General features: G+C 38.4%; 2 protein-coding genes across 2 annotated transcripts in view; one reads left to right on the top strand and one right to left on the bottom strand.

Moving 5' to 3' along the window:
* LOC106859607 (uncharacterized) overlaps nt 1–15509 on the bottom strand; it is a 42439-nt gene that overhangs the window by 7710 nt on the left and 19220 nt on the right. The window contains exons 7-8 of the mRNA XM_088157024.1: nt 10237–10286; nt 5523–5662 (exon numbers count right to left, since the gene is read on the bottom strand). The gene's annotated coding sequence lies outside the window, so the exon portion shown is untranslated. The remainder of the gene's footprint in view (nt 1–5522; nt 5663–10236; nt 10287–15509) is intronic.
* LOC106859630 (granzyme A-like) lies at nt 3554–8718 on the top strand. The gene is made up of 5 exons (XM_014887049.2): nt 3554–3621; nt 4344–4488; nt 6148–6286; nt 6927–7199; nt 7978–8718. Exons 1-5 carry the CDS (start codon nt 3561–3563, stop codon nt 8134–8136), a joined length of 777 nt encoding a protein of 258 aa, XP_014742535.1. The 5' UTR covers nt 3554–3560; the 3' UTR covers nt 8137–8718.

The following is a 15509-nucleotide window of genomic DNA, read 5'->3' as shown; positions in this document are numbered from 1 at the left end:
AAGAGCCAGCTCCAGTTCCCTCAAAGTCATTCTCCATTATCTAATTGCAGATTTATTCACCCACTAGAGATTACCCACAGGTAATCTCTGCAAAGAGAGTCCTAAAGGCATAATTATGTTTGTCCTTTATGGCTTTGCCCTCCCAATAAATATCTGTATTGGAAAGCAGCATAAGAGACAAAATAGGAAACAGATACATGCTGTGGTCAGACAGGAGAAGGTTTGTGTTCCCAGACCATAATATCTAATGCTGGATTCTTTCTGCCAAGTACTATCAACACCATAGAGGGAATGCTGATTTGCTGCAAGGCTTTGAGTTTACTACATCTACTTGTATTTCTGTGCTACTACATTTTCCACTTATATCACAAATAGTGATAGCAAATAAATGGAAACAGGGATAGTGAGTGAAGAGCTGAGGCACAAAAGACAACCAGGTAAGTATTATGAGGCACTGGTACCAGAGAAGAAAATAAAATAAGTGTGCCCCAGCATGTGTTCTGCCCTTTCTCCAGCAGATCCCTGGGAATCTGTCTCCCAGTCACACAGGTATGTGTCCAGACACATTGGGGTGGGATTGGGATGGGGCAGCCCAAGGAGAAGGCAGGGAAAGTGTGGTAGCTCTGCCTTGCTGTGCTCCTGGCAGCTGCCAGCTCTGCACCACTCTCCTGCCCCGCTAACTCCAGCCCAAGAAAACAGCCCTTCAGCTGAGCTGAGGCTGCCTGAACTCAGCACCAGCAAACCTGGAAGGTTTAGAGGTGCAGTTTAAATTGGTCTCCTGAACGGATGTCCTAAAATCACATCTGATGGTCACCTCAAGCACCAAAGAAAGCAGCATGACAGAAAAAGTCCACAGTCACTGTGAAAGGAAAATGGTCAAAAACGGCAGAGTACAAAAAAAGGGATAGGAGACCTCAGCACAGTAATGGGCAGAGCTGAAAATTATCCCCTGAGCCATGGGCCTAAAGACCACAGGAAACTTCCCCAAAGGCAGAGGCTGGAAATAGAACTGCATATACTCCTGGTTCCTTTACTCAGGCAGTGGCTTCTGCCAGAAGAGAAAGGACAGAGTGCTTTGCTTACAATACCTCACTCCCCTTGAAGACCAGCTGAGTATGCAACAGAGGAACTACGGAAAGAATTTGACTAGAGAAGGAAGGTTTGCTTTGCGGTTTTCCTTGACATGCAAAAGGCCAATAGAATCTGAACTTCACCATAAATTAACTTGTTGCCATAACCCAAAGAGCCCTTTCAGACAACTAATTGCACACCGTAAAACTTTAAGTCAAATTTTCAGCCTCAAAGATGTAAATTAGAAGGTTAAGAGACCCTTCTAACAAAGCATTTGGATACAAAATTGGTGCTGGTTATGTGCTTATCAATCTGATCTTTAACACCCGTGCCATCAGGGATTTTGTGGACTGTTAGAGAGGTTGCTCAGGACTTGCACAGAAAGTCATCAGCTGATACTGAACAATAGCTTAGACTGCATATTTATAATTCTTATTATCAATGTCAATCAATCTCTCAGAATTGGAGGGGACTTCTTAAGAAGCTTGGATATGCTAGTACCTATGGAGTTTCAGATAAAACATCTTTAGAAGTATGATTTAGAGGTAAATAGAAGCACTAGAAACTGAAAAAGTATAAACAGGCTACAGAATATTTGGTTTTAGATAGAAGCCATAGATTTACCTGTATCTATTTATCTGGAAAACATCTAGGAACATTTGCTAATGTTTTGTTCTGTGTCTTTCAAATAGATTTTCTTTGAAGACAGATCAGGCAAACATAGGATCATACATACCAAAGCTCTTTTTACTGACCATTGCACCTCACATAGAACCATCCAAGGATGAATCATTGTAGCACTACAAGTTTAAACATGTCTGAGCATACAGGATTTTTGCTCACAAGTGCTCATCCTCATCATGTCTCTGCATAGTCCAGACAGAAAACAGCATCAATATGGTAGAGAGCTAATTAAAATATCAAAATCAGACTTTGTCAAATAATTGTGATTAATAAAATGAAGAGTTGTACCTATGATACTTGGTAATAATGTGTTCAGGAGAACAGTGTTAAAAAGAATACTAATGCTACAAAGTGATGATAATTGCGGGGAATGTGCTAGTAATGAGGAGAAAAATTAAAGAAAATTAAATCTTGGTGAGCTTTAGTAGTGCACGGAACTGTCACCAGGTCACATAAGTGTCTATGTCTCAACAAAGACGCATTAGTGACAGAAAGCTCCACAGTCTCTAAAATTAGATCTACATCTGCCTTCTTCAGAAAAATTGCCAAGTTACCCTCTGCCCCAGAAAGGAGAGCAACAGCAAATTCGAGCAAGGTCTGCCCAGGTCTTTTACAGATGAAATTCACATGGTACTGGGCCAACTGAGCTCTAGATACGATACAGCTAGAACCCAGAAGATTTCTGCAAGCTCTTTATTGTGGGACTCTTTCTGCAGATTGCAGATTGCCTATTGTGAGGCTCAGGACTTCAAGAATCCTTCCAGTTTGTGTGACTGATATTTCACTAGTTAGGTTACAGAATAATTGATACTCCAAATTTTTTAATATTGATGCAAGTTGTTTTTATTATTTGGGTATATATTTGCAAGGGAGAAACTGTGCCTTTACAAGGCTCTAGATAAGATTTATTCACAGAATCATAGAATATCCTGAGTTGGAAGAAACCACACAAGGACCACTGAAGTCCAACTCCTGGCTCTGCACAGGACACCCCAAGTGTCACACCTGTGCCTGAGAGCACTGTCTGTGCTGTGACCACTGCCCTGGGAAGCCAGTTCCCGTGCCCAACCACCCCTAGTGTTCAGTACTCAATTCAGTTGCCTAAAACTCAGCATTTGGTCACACTTGAGGTACTGTGGGCTTTCCAGACATGACACAGGGCTGACAAATCTGACACACCATCTTCGGAGGACTGATGGCCTTTTACACCAGACCTAAAACACCTCAAGACACTTTAAATATCATTATACCCTTAGCTATAGACCATGAAACCACACCCAGTGCTGTATTAATGCTCAGCCAGTGCAAATCTAATGAGATAGGATCAGATCCTGAAATGAGAAAACATCAGATTCCTTGGCCCTGATGGTCTCCTAAGCAGAACAAACATTTCATTAATGGGGAATGTACTGGAATTCGTGTCTGACCTGGAAGCCGCCTGAGGTGTCTGGAATGAAACACAATTTCACGTGGACAACTGAATCAGCCTGAATTTACATGAACTGAGTCCCACTGTGTTTTGCCCCTATATTCATACATCAGTTCTCAGCAAATGCTGCAGAGAGAACATGAAGTGGGGCAGAGCCTTTCTTCACACCATAGCAGATGACGCACATTCTCACTGACACCTCTGCTGTAAGGTACATCGCTGGGGAGGGTTTCTGTCTTTAGCATGGTTACAGATGTCAAACACCCTTAAGAGGAAAAACAAAACCCACATCCTCTTCAATTATGTATATATATAAATAGATTGGTAGATAGAGGTGTATAAAACAGTGAATAAGGAGGAACATCAGACAGAAATCATGGGTGCTTTCCTCCCTTGGTGTGCCTTTGCTGCTGTCATTCTCCTGGTAATTCATGGAGGTAAGTACGCAATTTAATACTTTTGAAGGTAAGTGCTGATGTAGAATTCTATGTAAGCCAGCACATATTAATATAAAGGAAGTAACCACAATTATTATTTGAATTCTTATAATTAGCTCCTCTCCACTGTGTGCATGTGTTTGGTCTTTCACACACACAGGAAAAGAATTTCTGAATAGGCAGTCTTAAGTAAAACTGCACGAAGTCCAAGCTTCCAAGCTTGTTTGGAGGAGTTCTGAGTAGAGAAATAAGATTATCTGATCGTTCTTTCCAGAGCCATAGACATACATTAACTGCTTGATTTTCTCTTTTTCTGAAAAACAGATTGACATAATGTGACTTACAATATAGTCCAGTTTCCATGCATGATATTTATGATATAGCATATTGAAGGTTATTACTCGCAATGAAAGCTATGAAATTAGCCTTATCAGTGATCTTCAAGAAAATAAATCTCTGCAAAAGCAGCAAAACTTTGGGGGGGGTTTCGCCCTAGCTCTCTCCACTGATCTCATTCCAGCATTATTGAAATGTAATGAAGTAATAGTGCTGAGCAATTTTAAAATTTCCCCTAGAGACCATCATTATATGTGCATACTTGTGTGTCTGTATGTTTTCTAATTACAACAGCCGTGTTTTCTAAGATTTTTGCTCATTGTACTTTGGATGTGTCTTACAGTATTTGTTAGCCAATCTGTGTGTCTTGTGGCTTACTTTTTTAGGTTTGTGTGCAGAGATCATTGGAGGAAATGAAGTAAAACCACACTCAAGACCATTTATGGCCCAAATCAAGGGACCAAAAGGAGATTTTTGTGGAGGAGTTTTGATCAAGGAAAACTGGGTGTTAACAGCTGCACATTGTAAAGTGTAAGTTCTTACTCTGATTCAGATATTGTCCTTAGTGAGTATCTAGTATCTCTGTTCAAGCAGGAGAGTTAGTATCTCTGGTAATTTTATCCATTTATCACAACAATGATCAAGTTTTGATTACTGTGCTTTACAGGTTCTATCAGAAAATTTGTGAGTAAAAAATATAACAAGGTATACTGATCTCCATTGTTTCTAAAGAGATATTTAAAAACCTCTAGGTGCATGCAAGAATAGAATAGCAACACTGATGCAGTGAATTTGGGGGAAAGTTTTATCCCTGTTTTCTCAATCAGCTTGTACACTAGATGACTGTCCAGTTTAAACTGCTGCTCTGAGAACAAAAATTAATTCTTGTAATTTTATTCTGTAAGAGATATGCAGTTCACCACAGAAAGAGACAGCATGTGGTTAACACAGGAGCAAAACTCTGAACAGCAAAAAACCTCTGAACAGATGACAGGAGACACTGACTGACCTCTGCCTTAACTTGGTATGTTGGCTTCTTTCTCCTGCCCAAATCAAGATGCAAAAGGATATTTGGCTCTATCGAGTCCTTCAGCAAAGCAAGAAGTGAGTTTTGAATTACACATCCCACCTCCACTTGCTTTTGTGGGGAGAACTGAAACTGCTGCTGAACCAGACCTCACTCAGTCTCTGTCAACAGCCTGACCAAGACCAGTGAGCCACTGGACTCTGCAAACATCAGAGAAATGTATCCATCTCTCCTGTCCTTGTCCAGACAGGGAGATATGTGGAACCTACTACAAAGAGAGCACTGAGCCCAAAAGCTGTGTATTAACAGAAAGTAAAAAATGTTTCCAAATGAGATTGCATTCAGGAGAAAATACAATCAATTATTAACTTAGTGATGTCAACAGACAGCTCTCAATAGGTGAAGGAAAGGAGCAACCACTTTCCCAGGGTCGAGTTTTCCACAATAAGACATGAATGAGGGCCAGCATACACATCTCCTCCAAGAATATTCTCCCATTCAGCTGTAGGATGCATTGTTTGCCCAAAACCAGCTGTACCTGTGGTCAGTTAGTAAAGTCTGCTTGGCCTGTTTGGCCAAGGAGTGCTGTAGACTTCTAGCGTGTCTGTCAGAGAGCTGCAGCAGGCACAACTCTGACACTCTTCAGGGTCTTGTAAGTACAGGAAGTTGCAGGAAAACCTAGAGAAGAGGAATGAGCTGTGTCTCACACCGATTCAGTAAATGGTGTTGAAATCTGTTATAGCAAAGCAATGGTACATTTTGATACAGTCAGGATATCTCTGAGCTAACCTATTTTTCTAAATTTTCAGCACAAATTACAGAAAGCATGGTTGGTGAGACAAGTACCCACAGCAAACCTGACACATCCACCACTCATCCAGTCCACAAAAGGAAAGAGTAGGGATAGATACTGAGTCAAGTACCTGAACCTTTCTGTTCTCCTTACGAAAATAAGATAGCATGAATTTCGATTCACTGAGTCATTTTTTTCTTTTAGCTGTTGTATGAACAGGGTCATCTTTTGGATTATTTTAAATTACTGTTGCTTTTCAGGCACAAGAAAGGAGACTGTAGCAGCCAGATATTATAGCACCACATTAACCAGCAAAAAATTTGAAGTTACATCAAAGTGAATCCCAATAACTATGTGGTCCTCTCCTCAGGGAAAAAAGCAAAGTTATTCTTGGAGCCCATTCATTGAAAAAAAGGGAAAAAGAACAGCAGACTTTTAAGACTGCAAAATGGATTCGTCATCCATGCTACGACCCCAGTACCAAGGAAAATGACATTATGCTGCTTCAGGTACAGACTTATATATCACTTGTGAAATATACATCTTCTACATTGAAATATTTTCTTCCTTCTTGTGAGGGAGACGAGCCAAAGGAGTTTCTGGTGGCTTTTTTTCTGGGGTGTTATAGTGTGATCTGCTAATCCAGCAGCCTAGGGAATTGGGGATGCACTGGTAACTAAGGCAATTGACAATTCCTGTAATGTTTGCCATAGCTAGTAGACACATTCTGGAGTTTGATCAAGATATTTCAGTATCTGGCTTTTCCATAAAAGAATATTCATGCAGATAAAACATTGGGTTGAAAGCACTAATGTTCTGTCTGAAAAACAGTTCTAATTAAAAATGTCTGATTCATCCTCAGCTTTTCCAGCATCCATAATTACTGTTATTTTGCCTTCTAAATGGTCTGAGAGCCAGGGAAGCAAAATGAGATGTTTTTTAAAGCTAATAGATCAGCAGAAGGTAAGTGGGCTCTCATGAGACAAAGAATACTCTGTTACATTGATGATATAAATACTGTCACAAAGAATTAAGGAATCTCAAAAAGGGATTGCATTAATTACCATAATGGGAAAGATCCAATGGTTAATATGCTAGGGACTCTGTTAGACTCTGCTCCATAATACCTATTTTCCATATCTTCTACAGCTTCAGAGAAGAGCAAAGCTTAATAAAGCTGTGAAACTAATCTCCCTGCCTACCTCAGATGATGATCCCAAACCAGGAACAATTTGCACTGCAGCAGGATGGGGTACAATTGCCAATAATCTATATAAGCCCCCTACTGCCCTGATGGAAGTCAATATCACTGTTATCAAGAGGGAAATCTGCAACAATAAATATCATTATAATGGCAAACCTGTCATTACAGAGAACATGATATGTGCAGGGGCTAAGAATGGAGGAAAGGACTCATGTAATGTAAGTATATTTGTTATGACTTCATAATTGTATACTAAAAATAAAATGTACCAGCATTACACATTTTCAATCTCTATCTCTCTTCAAATCAATGAAGAATTTTATCAAATATCAGTGGATTTACCAAGGCTTGTTCTTCTAAGCCTTAAAATAAAAACTTAAGATGGGTAAATTCACCTTCACACCGTTTTGATATTGCAGGTGTATCCAGGCATGGCAGATAGCTATCCTCATCTTCAATAAAATGAGTTTAGTACCAAAATGGCCACAAAACAGCTAATGGGCCCATTCTCAAGTAGCTGACCTCAGTGGAACAACTTTTTTGATGTCAGAAGACTTTGAAATAGGTTTTGCTGATAAAAAACATTTTGACTGGGTCCCAAGTCAAGTACACAACTGTGTAAGAACTACCACGTTTAAAAAGATTTAAATACTGCATTTTAAAAGTTACCAAAAAAGGCATCAGTTTCTGAAAACTTACACGTTCCATGAAAATTTTCAGCTTTTTTTCTTCATTTTCAAAAAGACTAATTCTTTCTTAGTAGTGAGCTAGATTCACTCCTTGTTACACACTCTTGAAAGATTAGCTTTAAGTCTATGAAGCCTTTTTTTCATTTGTTTTGCTGTTGGAAATCTTAATTTCCAAGGAGGAAAAAATGATCCCTAATAACACTGGCTACATTTTCATTTTTTCCATCTAACTAGTGAAAATTTTATTTAAAGGAAACATTTTTTTAGCTTTTGTTGATTTGAATGACAATATTTTCCCTTTTCCTAGGGGGACTCCGGTGGACCTTTAATATGTAATAAGGAGCTGAGAGGCATCACTTCATTTGGGAAGCCAAAGAGATGTGGCAAGGCTGATAGCCCTGGTGTCTACACTCGCCTGGCAGGGCAATACCTCGAGTGGATAAGGAAAACCATAGGGGGGGCCTAACAGATTGGGCTGGGGCCACGATTTGTCTGTGTGAAATGGGCTTTTAAACACAGCTTCACTAGTCTGGTAAGAGGATTTGTCACAGTTCAGTATTGTCACACTGAATTTTGGCAGCTTGATGTAGTTCTGCTAGGACAGCATTTATAGCTTACACTGTCAGCCATGGAGTCATTGGGGGTATTTGGGAATGGGGATTCCAAGGTCCCTGGAATTCATGTTCACACTGAGCTCTACATGGATTGATACTTCAGATCAAGAATCTAATCATTGCTTGTGTCCTCACTGCTTGCTGAGCATTTGCAGCACTCTTCTGTACCTGGACTTCTGCAAAAGCCCTGTGAGTTAGTGGCATGCTAGGTACAAGTACAGACACCTGAAAAATTGAGTTTCTCTGCAGAAAAGCTCCTGGTTTTATAGGTGTAGTAGACTGCTAAGCTTCAGAAATTTTAGTTGCAGCAACTATGGGACATACATATTAATTTTCTAACTGTCTGGTATTTGAAACCTCTAGATTTTATCCCTTTATGTACTTTGCATTTAATGAAGAAACTGCAATAAAAATCTACTGCTTTCAGCTGTCAATTTATGTGGAAAACTCTGTCTCTTGCAGTATACACAGTCTATGTATTACCTGTAGGATCTGTTTACTATCTGTGTAATGTTCCACACGTTATATGTTTGCAAAATATATCAAAATAAGCAGCATCATGTTTAAAAAATCATCTGAAAACCCATTCTTCAGAGAAATGACAGGAACCGTACAGTTCAATATGATAAAGCACTGTTGATAATAAAAAGCACTCTTAATTTTATTATGCCAGTACTGCTGTTTCAGACATGCAGTGAAATTTTTAAGTGCTTCAACAAGCATTTGTCAAGCAGCAAATAGAACTATTATGAAAAATGTCTCTGCCTGCCTCTATATTAACAGACTTGGGCATTTTCAATGCTATGAGCTTTCCAAGGGCTTGGATTTATTTTGTGTTGTTTCAAGAGGTTTTTACTTGGAGGTAGGCATTAGCTAAGAGAAAGCAGGGAACATTCAAGGATGAAGAAATTTTGGATTGATTTTAATTTCAAAATTGTTGCTCTGTTCATCCTGAGCAATTAAGCACCACTTACAAACACAATGAGCAAACACAAACTAAAACCTTTTTACACGAGTGCCTTTACTTGATATTGTTGAGAGGAGACAGTAGTTATCTCACAGAGAAGTAAGGAAGGGTGAAGATGAAGAAAACCTAAACTACAGGGATCTTTAATGGAAGTTTTGATGATGAAAAACATCTTATTTTTTCCCTTTGTTACAAAACACTGTACAGCCAGAATTTTCCATAGTCCTATTCTTATTCCTAAATTTTTTTTCTCACTCTTGGGCTGAACACACAAAATGTACATGCAAAGGGACACACAAACACAATAGCAAAGAAGGAGCAGAGAAAAAGATTCTCAGACAAATTAGATTGCATCAGTGAAACCGAGAGGAGCATTTGACTCACTGACTGCTACCAACACCCAAAACAGTGACTTGATTCTACCTTTAAACACACGAGAAATAACTAAATTCAGTTTTTTTATCCTTGCAAACTATCAAACCCCTGCTTAGGCAAAAATTAATTCTAAAATCCTTCAGGAAACAAAAATATCCTTATCAACTTGTAGCCCATCTAGGGCTGTTTCACTCTTCCCATACATTAGTCTAACTTCATTTCTTTACTCATATTTTCACTGTCTTGCTGTTGCATTATTTCATCATTCTGCTTCCTCTTTGGCCTGATTTTTCTTCTTCCCCAAAAGTCACAAACAGCATCCTTGTCAGTGGAAAATCCCTCTCAAATCCTGTAATTCAGTATTTCTCCATTTTCCAAATGGTAGTTCTGAAACAAATGGTGGAGAACCTTGAAGATCAGGAAGGAGAGGTTCTGACTAAGGAGAAGTTTGTAATCCATGAAGAAATGTGCCATAGAAAAATGGGCAGCCTTCCACTTCCACCTTGAACTTTAGAACCTACTCCAAAATACTTAATTTTTTTTTTTTTTTTTTTTTAATATGGATGTTTTTAGTGAATTTTGCAAAATAAGCCTTTGGAATTGGACTTACATGATAAAAACAAAATTCCAGCCTCTGTCACTACTGCCAATGGCATAAACCTGTAGAAAAAAAGAGCAAGAGAGAACTGAATTTTCCTCTACATGGGGAGATCTCTGCTCAAGAAGCATGATATGAACCCATTCAAAATAGAGTTCCCCCACTATGGAATAGAGCCCATACTAGCTAAGAAAAATGCTATGATAATTTGATGTCATTGTTTTCTTCTCAGTCCGACTATATGAGATAATTGGAGGTATACAGGTATAAACGGCATTAAACAAGCTCACATAACAGATACATAGGAAGTATCAAGTTAGATCATACAGGTGCAGAAAAAGGCACTGTCTGCCAGACTTGGTTCTTTTAAATATGGGAACTAATACATTCCTCTGTCATTACATTTCAAACAATTGTTTTGTCATCTTGAGATACCTGACAAGAAAGACACATGCACTGTATGAGCAATGTTTTTCTTCAGGCAAAAATTATTTTTGACCTGAAGTTTTGGATTCCATATGTTGTACCATGCCCCACCTTGAAGAGGACTGTAGGGATGAAGATCTGATTTTAGTCAACCTAAGTTTTCTTAAACCTCTGTGCCACGCCTGGAGACTCAGCCTTCAGTGCATACAGACCACAGATGCAGAACAAGTTGACCTCTCAGAAATGGGTTCTGATTTCTGTCTCACACTGGGCCTGAGCAACATACCAAGCATGTAACTGGCAATGAACTAAAAGAATGACATATTCTACAGGGAGAAAGTCAGGATTTCAAATTTTGACCAAGACTTCATATGTTAAGACGTCTGCACTGGCAGAATGAGGCAGCTATGCAAGAACATGGTCAACCTTCAGCAGCTTCACACTCTGCACATTCAGAAAAAAAGCACTATAATAAACATTTAATTTCACTTCAGATTAGTTACAGTCTGGAATGCACACTTAGATGTATTCTCAGACATGGTCACATAATGGATCTACAGGTCACACAAATAAGCTCCTTTCGTAGTTATGGGGTTTTGAACTCAGTGGCTTCTCCCACTTCTAGGTATTATGCTAAAATACATCTGGAGCAATACATCTTGACTAGCCAACAATGGGCAAAAAGTAACCGAGATATGAGCAGTTCTTAGGCTGAGAAACGTGTACTTTCTCATTTTGACACTTCAGCATCCAAGAAAATATGCATAGTTTCAGTATTGGTCAGGTTCTTCCATGCTACAGCCCCCCATCTTGTGTCATACACCTTCTCCTATACTGGATATAAATGATATAAATATCATTTAGGTGATGCCAAAGGACAGTGAGAATTTCTGGGCAAATAAAAAACAATGCATGAGCAAAGGGACTAACTCTACTCGTTTCTTTTAACATTCAGAATGGGGGGAAATGTTTTTAATATTCCTAAAATCTTTTAAAGTATTTAAAATACTATTTTGAGTACTCAAACCTGATTCTAATCCACTGATAAATCTCCAGAAAACAACTTGTTCATATTAGAAGGCAGGCACAATGTAAGTTATTTTCCATATTTAGATATCAGCTTCTTGGTAGAAATTTCTCAATTGACAACCAGTGTTACCATTTTCTAATCTGCTTTGAAGACCACATGAGATGACATGAGAACCCAGTAGTTTAGTTAAGTAGCAGGTCTATTGCACTCTCTTAGTAGGTATGGTCTCAACCTTCCAGAGTTAAGTTAGCAACCACATGACTTGTGAATAACACAAGACGAGATTTTAAAAATCATGAGAACTGAAGACATGATGGTTTCACATTCATTTACTGAGGAAACTTGTGCCCCTTTTCATTCATCTGACCACAGTGTAATTTTCCACTGACTGGCACTGCTCTACTCCCCTAATATTCTATTCTTCCCCAGCTACAGGAAATAGTCCAAATAAATTTGCAGTTGTGAAAAAAAAACAAAATAAAGAAATCCAAACAACACAGGTTTCTGAGCTCAGAGGGCTTTTAATATAAATATGCAAGAATGAATCTTTACCTTTTTCCCCTGATCATTCCTAATAATTAAAGCAAAGCTCTGAAGGTGTGTGTAGGCAGAACACACTGAATAGCACTACTGATCTGTATCTGAATAGCTTCTGAGGACCAATCCTGACATCCTTACTTAGCTGTTGGCAATGTACAGGTCTTGCAAAGCAAACGTGTGTTAAAGTCCAAGGGTTTTTCCTTGTGAGCATTAAATAAAATGCACAATACAGTGACAGCAGCACTGTTTGCTGGTAACCAGAATTGAACTGATATTCTTAAGAAATGAACTAACAGCTGTGTTTGGCCCAAACAGCATGATCATTGATTATATCCATCTGAATTCTTAATTAGTTGATTACATAAGTATGCATAATAATAGAATTATTATGCAATTGTTTATCTTTTCAATCATTGTCAAATATAGTGGGTGGGTTTAAGGAAAGGAAACCATTAAAAATCCAGTAAAGATGGATTCCTAATTATGCTAGTTGTCATTACCATTATGAAAACAATAAACAAATCCCTATAAATTTAGTTACATATTTAACCTAGAACCTAAATAAGAGTATTTAGACAGATTCCATATGACAATTTATGTTATACATAGAACAATACAGACCCCTGAATTGGTCTCTGCTCATCACAGTCTCTGAATGATTCAAGGCAATATGCATTAATTAGTATGTGGTTACCAATGGAGATGCTAAGATAATGTAAAATTTATTTCAAGAATCAAAACTAAAAGCAGGACCTAACACCTTTATACTGGTTCTTTACACAGGTCGAATTCCTTCCATATTTTACTTAAAATATATATGACATTATTCTTCAGTTATAATATTTTTCCTTTAGGGTAAGATAAGTTACTAACATTTTACATAATAGACTGCTAAGAAAATTTTGTTCTCTTAAATAAATTGTACTATCTTTTGCCATGTTTCTATTGGAAGGAAGATACATATTTTGAATTATTGAATGGGCTGAATATATTAATCACTGGTTTTCAAGGAAAAAAAGTCACAAGAATGAGCTTAAATAATTGTTATCAAAAAGTTTTGTTGCTGTGCATGCTCTCCCCAGACCCATGTTGTTTTCACAGATAAGACACCCCATCCTCTGCAACAGAAAAGAGCCTACTCTGATCTGGGCTCAGAGTTATATGCAAGACTATCCCTTTGTGACCTATAAAAAAAATGTACAAAAGAAAAGGAAGGATACATCAGAATTCTACACTGATTATGCCAGTCATTCTTGCCACCCACACCATGGCTTGTTCCACTTTTCTGCAGCAGGGAAATGTGCTGCATAGGATGTGAGAAGCTATCATCCTCTATTGACTGTTTTCATATTAATAAGGAGCTGAAGGAAATATATTCTTAATAGGGAGTAGGCTTTAACTGTCTGCACCACTTTGAGAAGACATTTCTGTCAAAGGAACACGTTGAACCTGAACTATTGCTCTCCATGCATTCACAACATCGGTCCCATCTGTGTTTGTTAATGTCTCTCACTGCTGAGCTTTCTCATCTGGCTGCACAGGTCTTGCAAACAGTTTGCAGCAGCTGATCCAACAATAATGAGATACTGTCTCCAGCTGCTCAGTTATCGCTGTTAAGGAGATCTTTTAACAGTGACTCCACTAAGCCATTTAGTGGAATTGTTTAGAGTTTGTCTGCAGTTCTAGTAAATCTTGGGAGCTACAACAAAAAGGAAAGCATAAAGCTACCCAGTCTAGCAGCATAAAGAATGTACAAAACTCATTAATGTGGTTGTACAAAAATCTCACCCACAGACAGCCATTGAATTTGAACTGAAGGTAGAAAGAGTCTGGAACTAAAACTGAGACTCTCAAGAGCTGCATTTACCTCATTGCATGGCCATATATTTCCTGTATCTTCTACTGCTGTGCCAATACCAGAAAAACCCATGAGGTTTTTAGGCACATGGCAGCAAGAGAAGTTGGAAGCCCTTTTCCTTGAAGTTACTGGACTTTGTCTTTTCTGGCTGGGTGAGTTACTGACAATCACACTGACAAAAAACTTCTGAGTAATAGTTTCTAAAGCAGATCAGATAAACCACATCCTAAAAGGAAGCATGAAAGTAAGAGGTCATGTGTGACAGCTTAAACGAATGTGAGTGACCTGTGTCTTCCCATCACTTGTACCTGAGTTTCCTGTGAACACTAGAGAATGGCACTTCTCTAGCTCAAGATACTACAAGGAGAAACATGTGAGGAACTGTAACTCCTCTGAAACAGTGGTACTTGATGAAGGACAACAGGACTCTTCCAATGGAAAGTCTGACCTTAATTTGTGAAGCTGATGGCTCTCTGGGAACACTATGACTAAAAGCAAATACCTGTTCTCCTGGAGCTGAGATACATATGTTCCTCTTAAACTCTGTGACTTGAATTTCAACACCATTAAATTTTTTCAGCAGAGATCAGTTTTCTAGCTTTGCTCCTTCTCAAGTTATTGAAATGTATAGAATCTTTGTCAATATTTAAGACCAAGAGTTTACAAATCAGTGAATTCTTTATGCTGTGTCTGTTCAGTGTCTGTAATGACTTTGAAGGAGAATCTTGAGTTGTAATCTTTGGAGGCACCCAAAACTATCCACAACACTGATTGAAATTTGATTGACAGTTTAGGTCAAAAAGCAGTGGAGGGCAATAGGGAGAAATCAGACAAGTTGAAATTATTCACTTACATGGGTTTTGAGTGGAGTTTTCTTAGTTTATTTCATTGTTTCAAGAGCATGTTCAGGTCAGGTAGTTTTCAAAGCAATTACATATTTTGCTTGCCTGTATGTTTTTATTGATCTGCAATAACTTTTCTAAGGAAAGGACATTGCAGCCAAGTTTTTTTTCCTAGCAAATTACTCTAATATTTCTATCAGAAGTATCTCAAAAACAGACTCAGTGCTACAAAAAGGTTACTATCTTTCAGCTGTCTTTCAATTCTGAATATGCTAAGTGACAGTCAACCTCAATTACTGAAGTGCTCAACTGGTGCTGATGGGTCTTCATTCTTAGCTGGTGTGTTCAGCATTCTCAAGAGGCTTAAACAGTGAAATTCAGTTACAATTTGTCAGATCATTTCTGTGGGTGTAAAACCTATATGGTTAAAAGTGTCTGAGGTTGACTTAGACCCATCTAAGTCACAATCACCCATCGCAGTATTTATTCTGACCATATTTTGATACATCCGCAATTTTTTCCAACGTTCAATTACTTAAAGTAAGTTATTAGGAATCTTCATAAGCAGGAATATGTCTGTGTAGCAATG

The sequence above is a fragment of the Sturnus vulgaris genome, chromosome Z (assembly GCF_052056855.1).
Source record: "Sturnus vulgaris isolate bStuVul1 chromosome Z, bStuVul1.hap1, whole genome shotgun sequence".
NCBI lineage: Eukaryota > Metazoa > Chordata > Aves > Passeriformes > Sturnidae > Sturnus > Sturnus vulgaris.
Note: the sequence above shows the minus strand (reverse complement) of the source record. Positions and strands in the feature narration are given on the sequence as shown.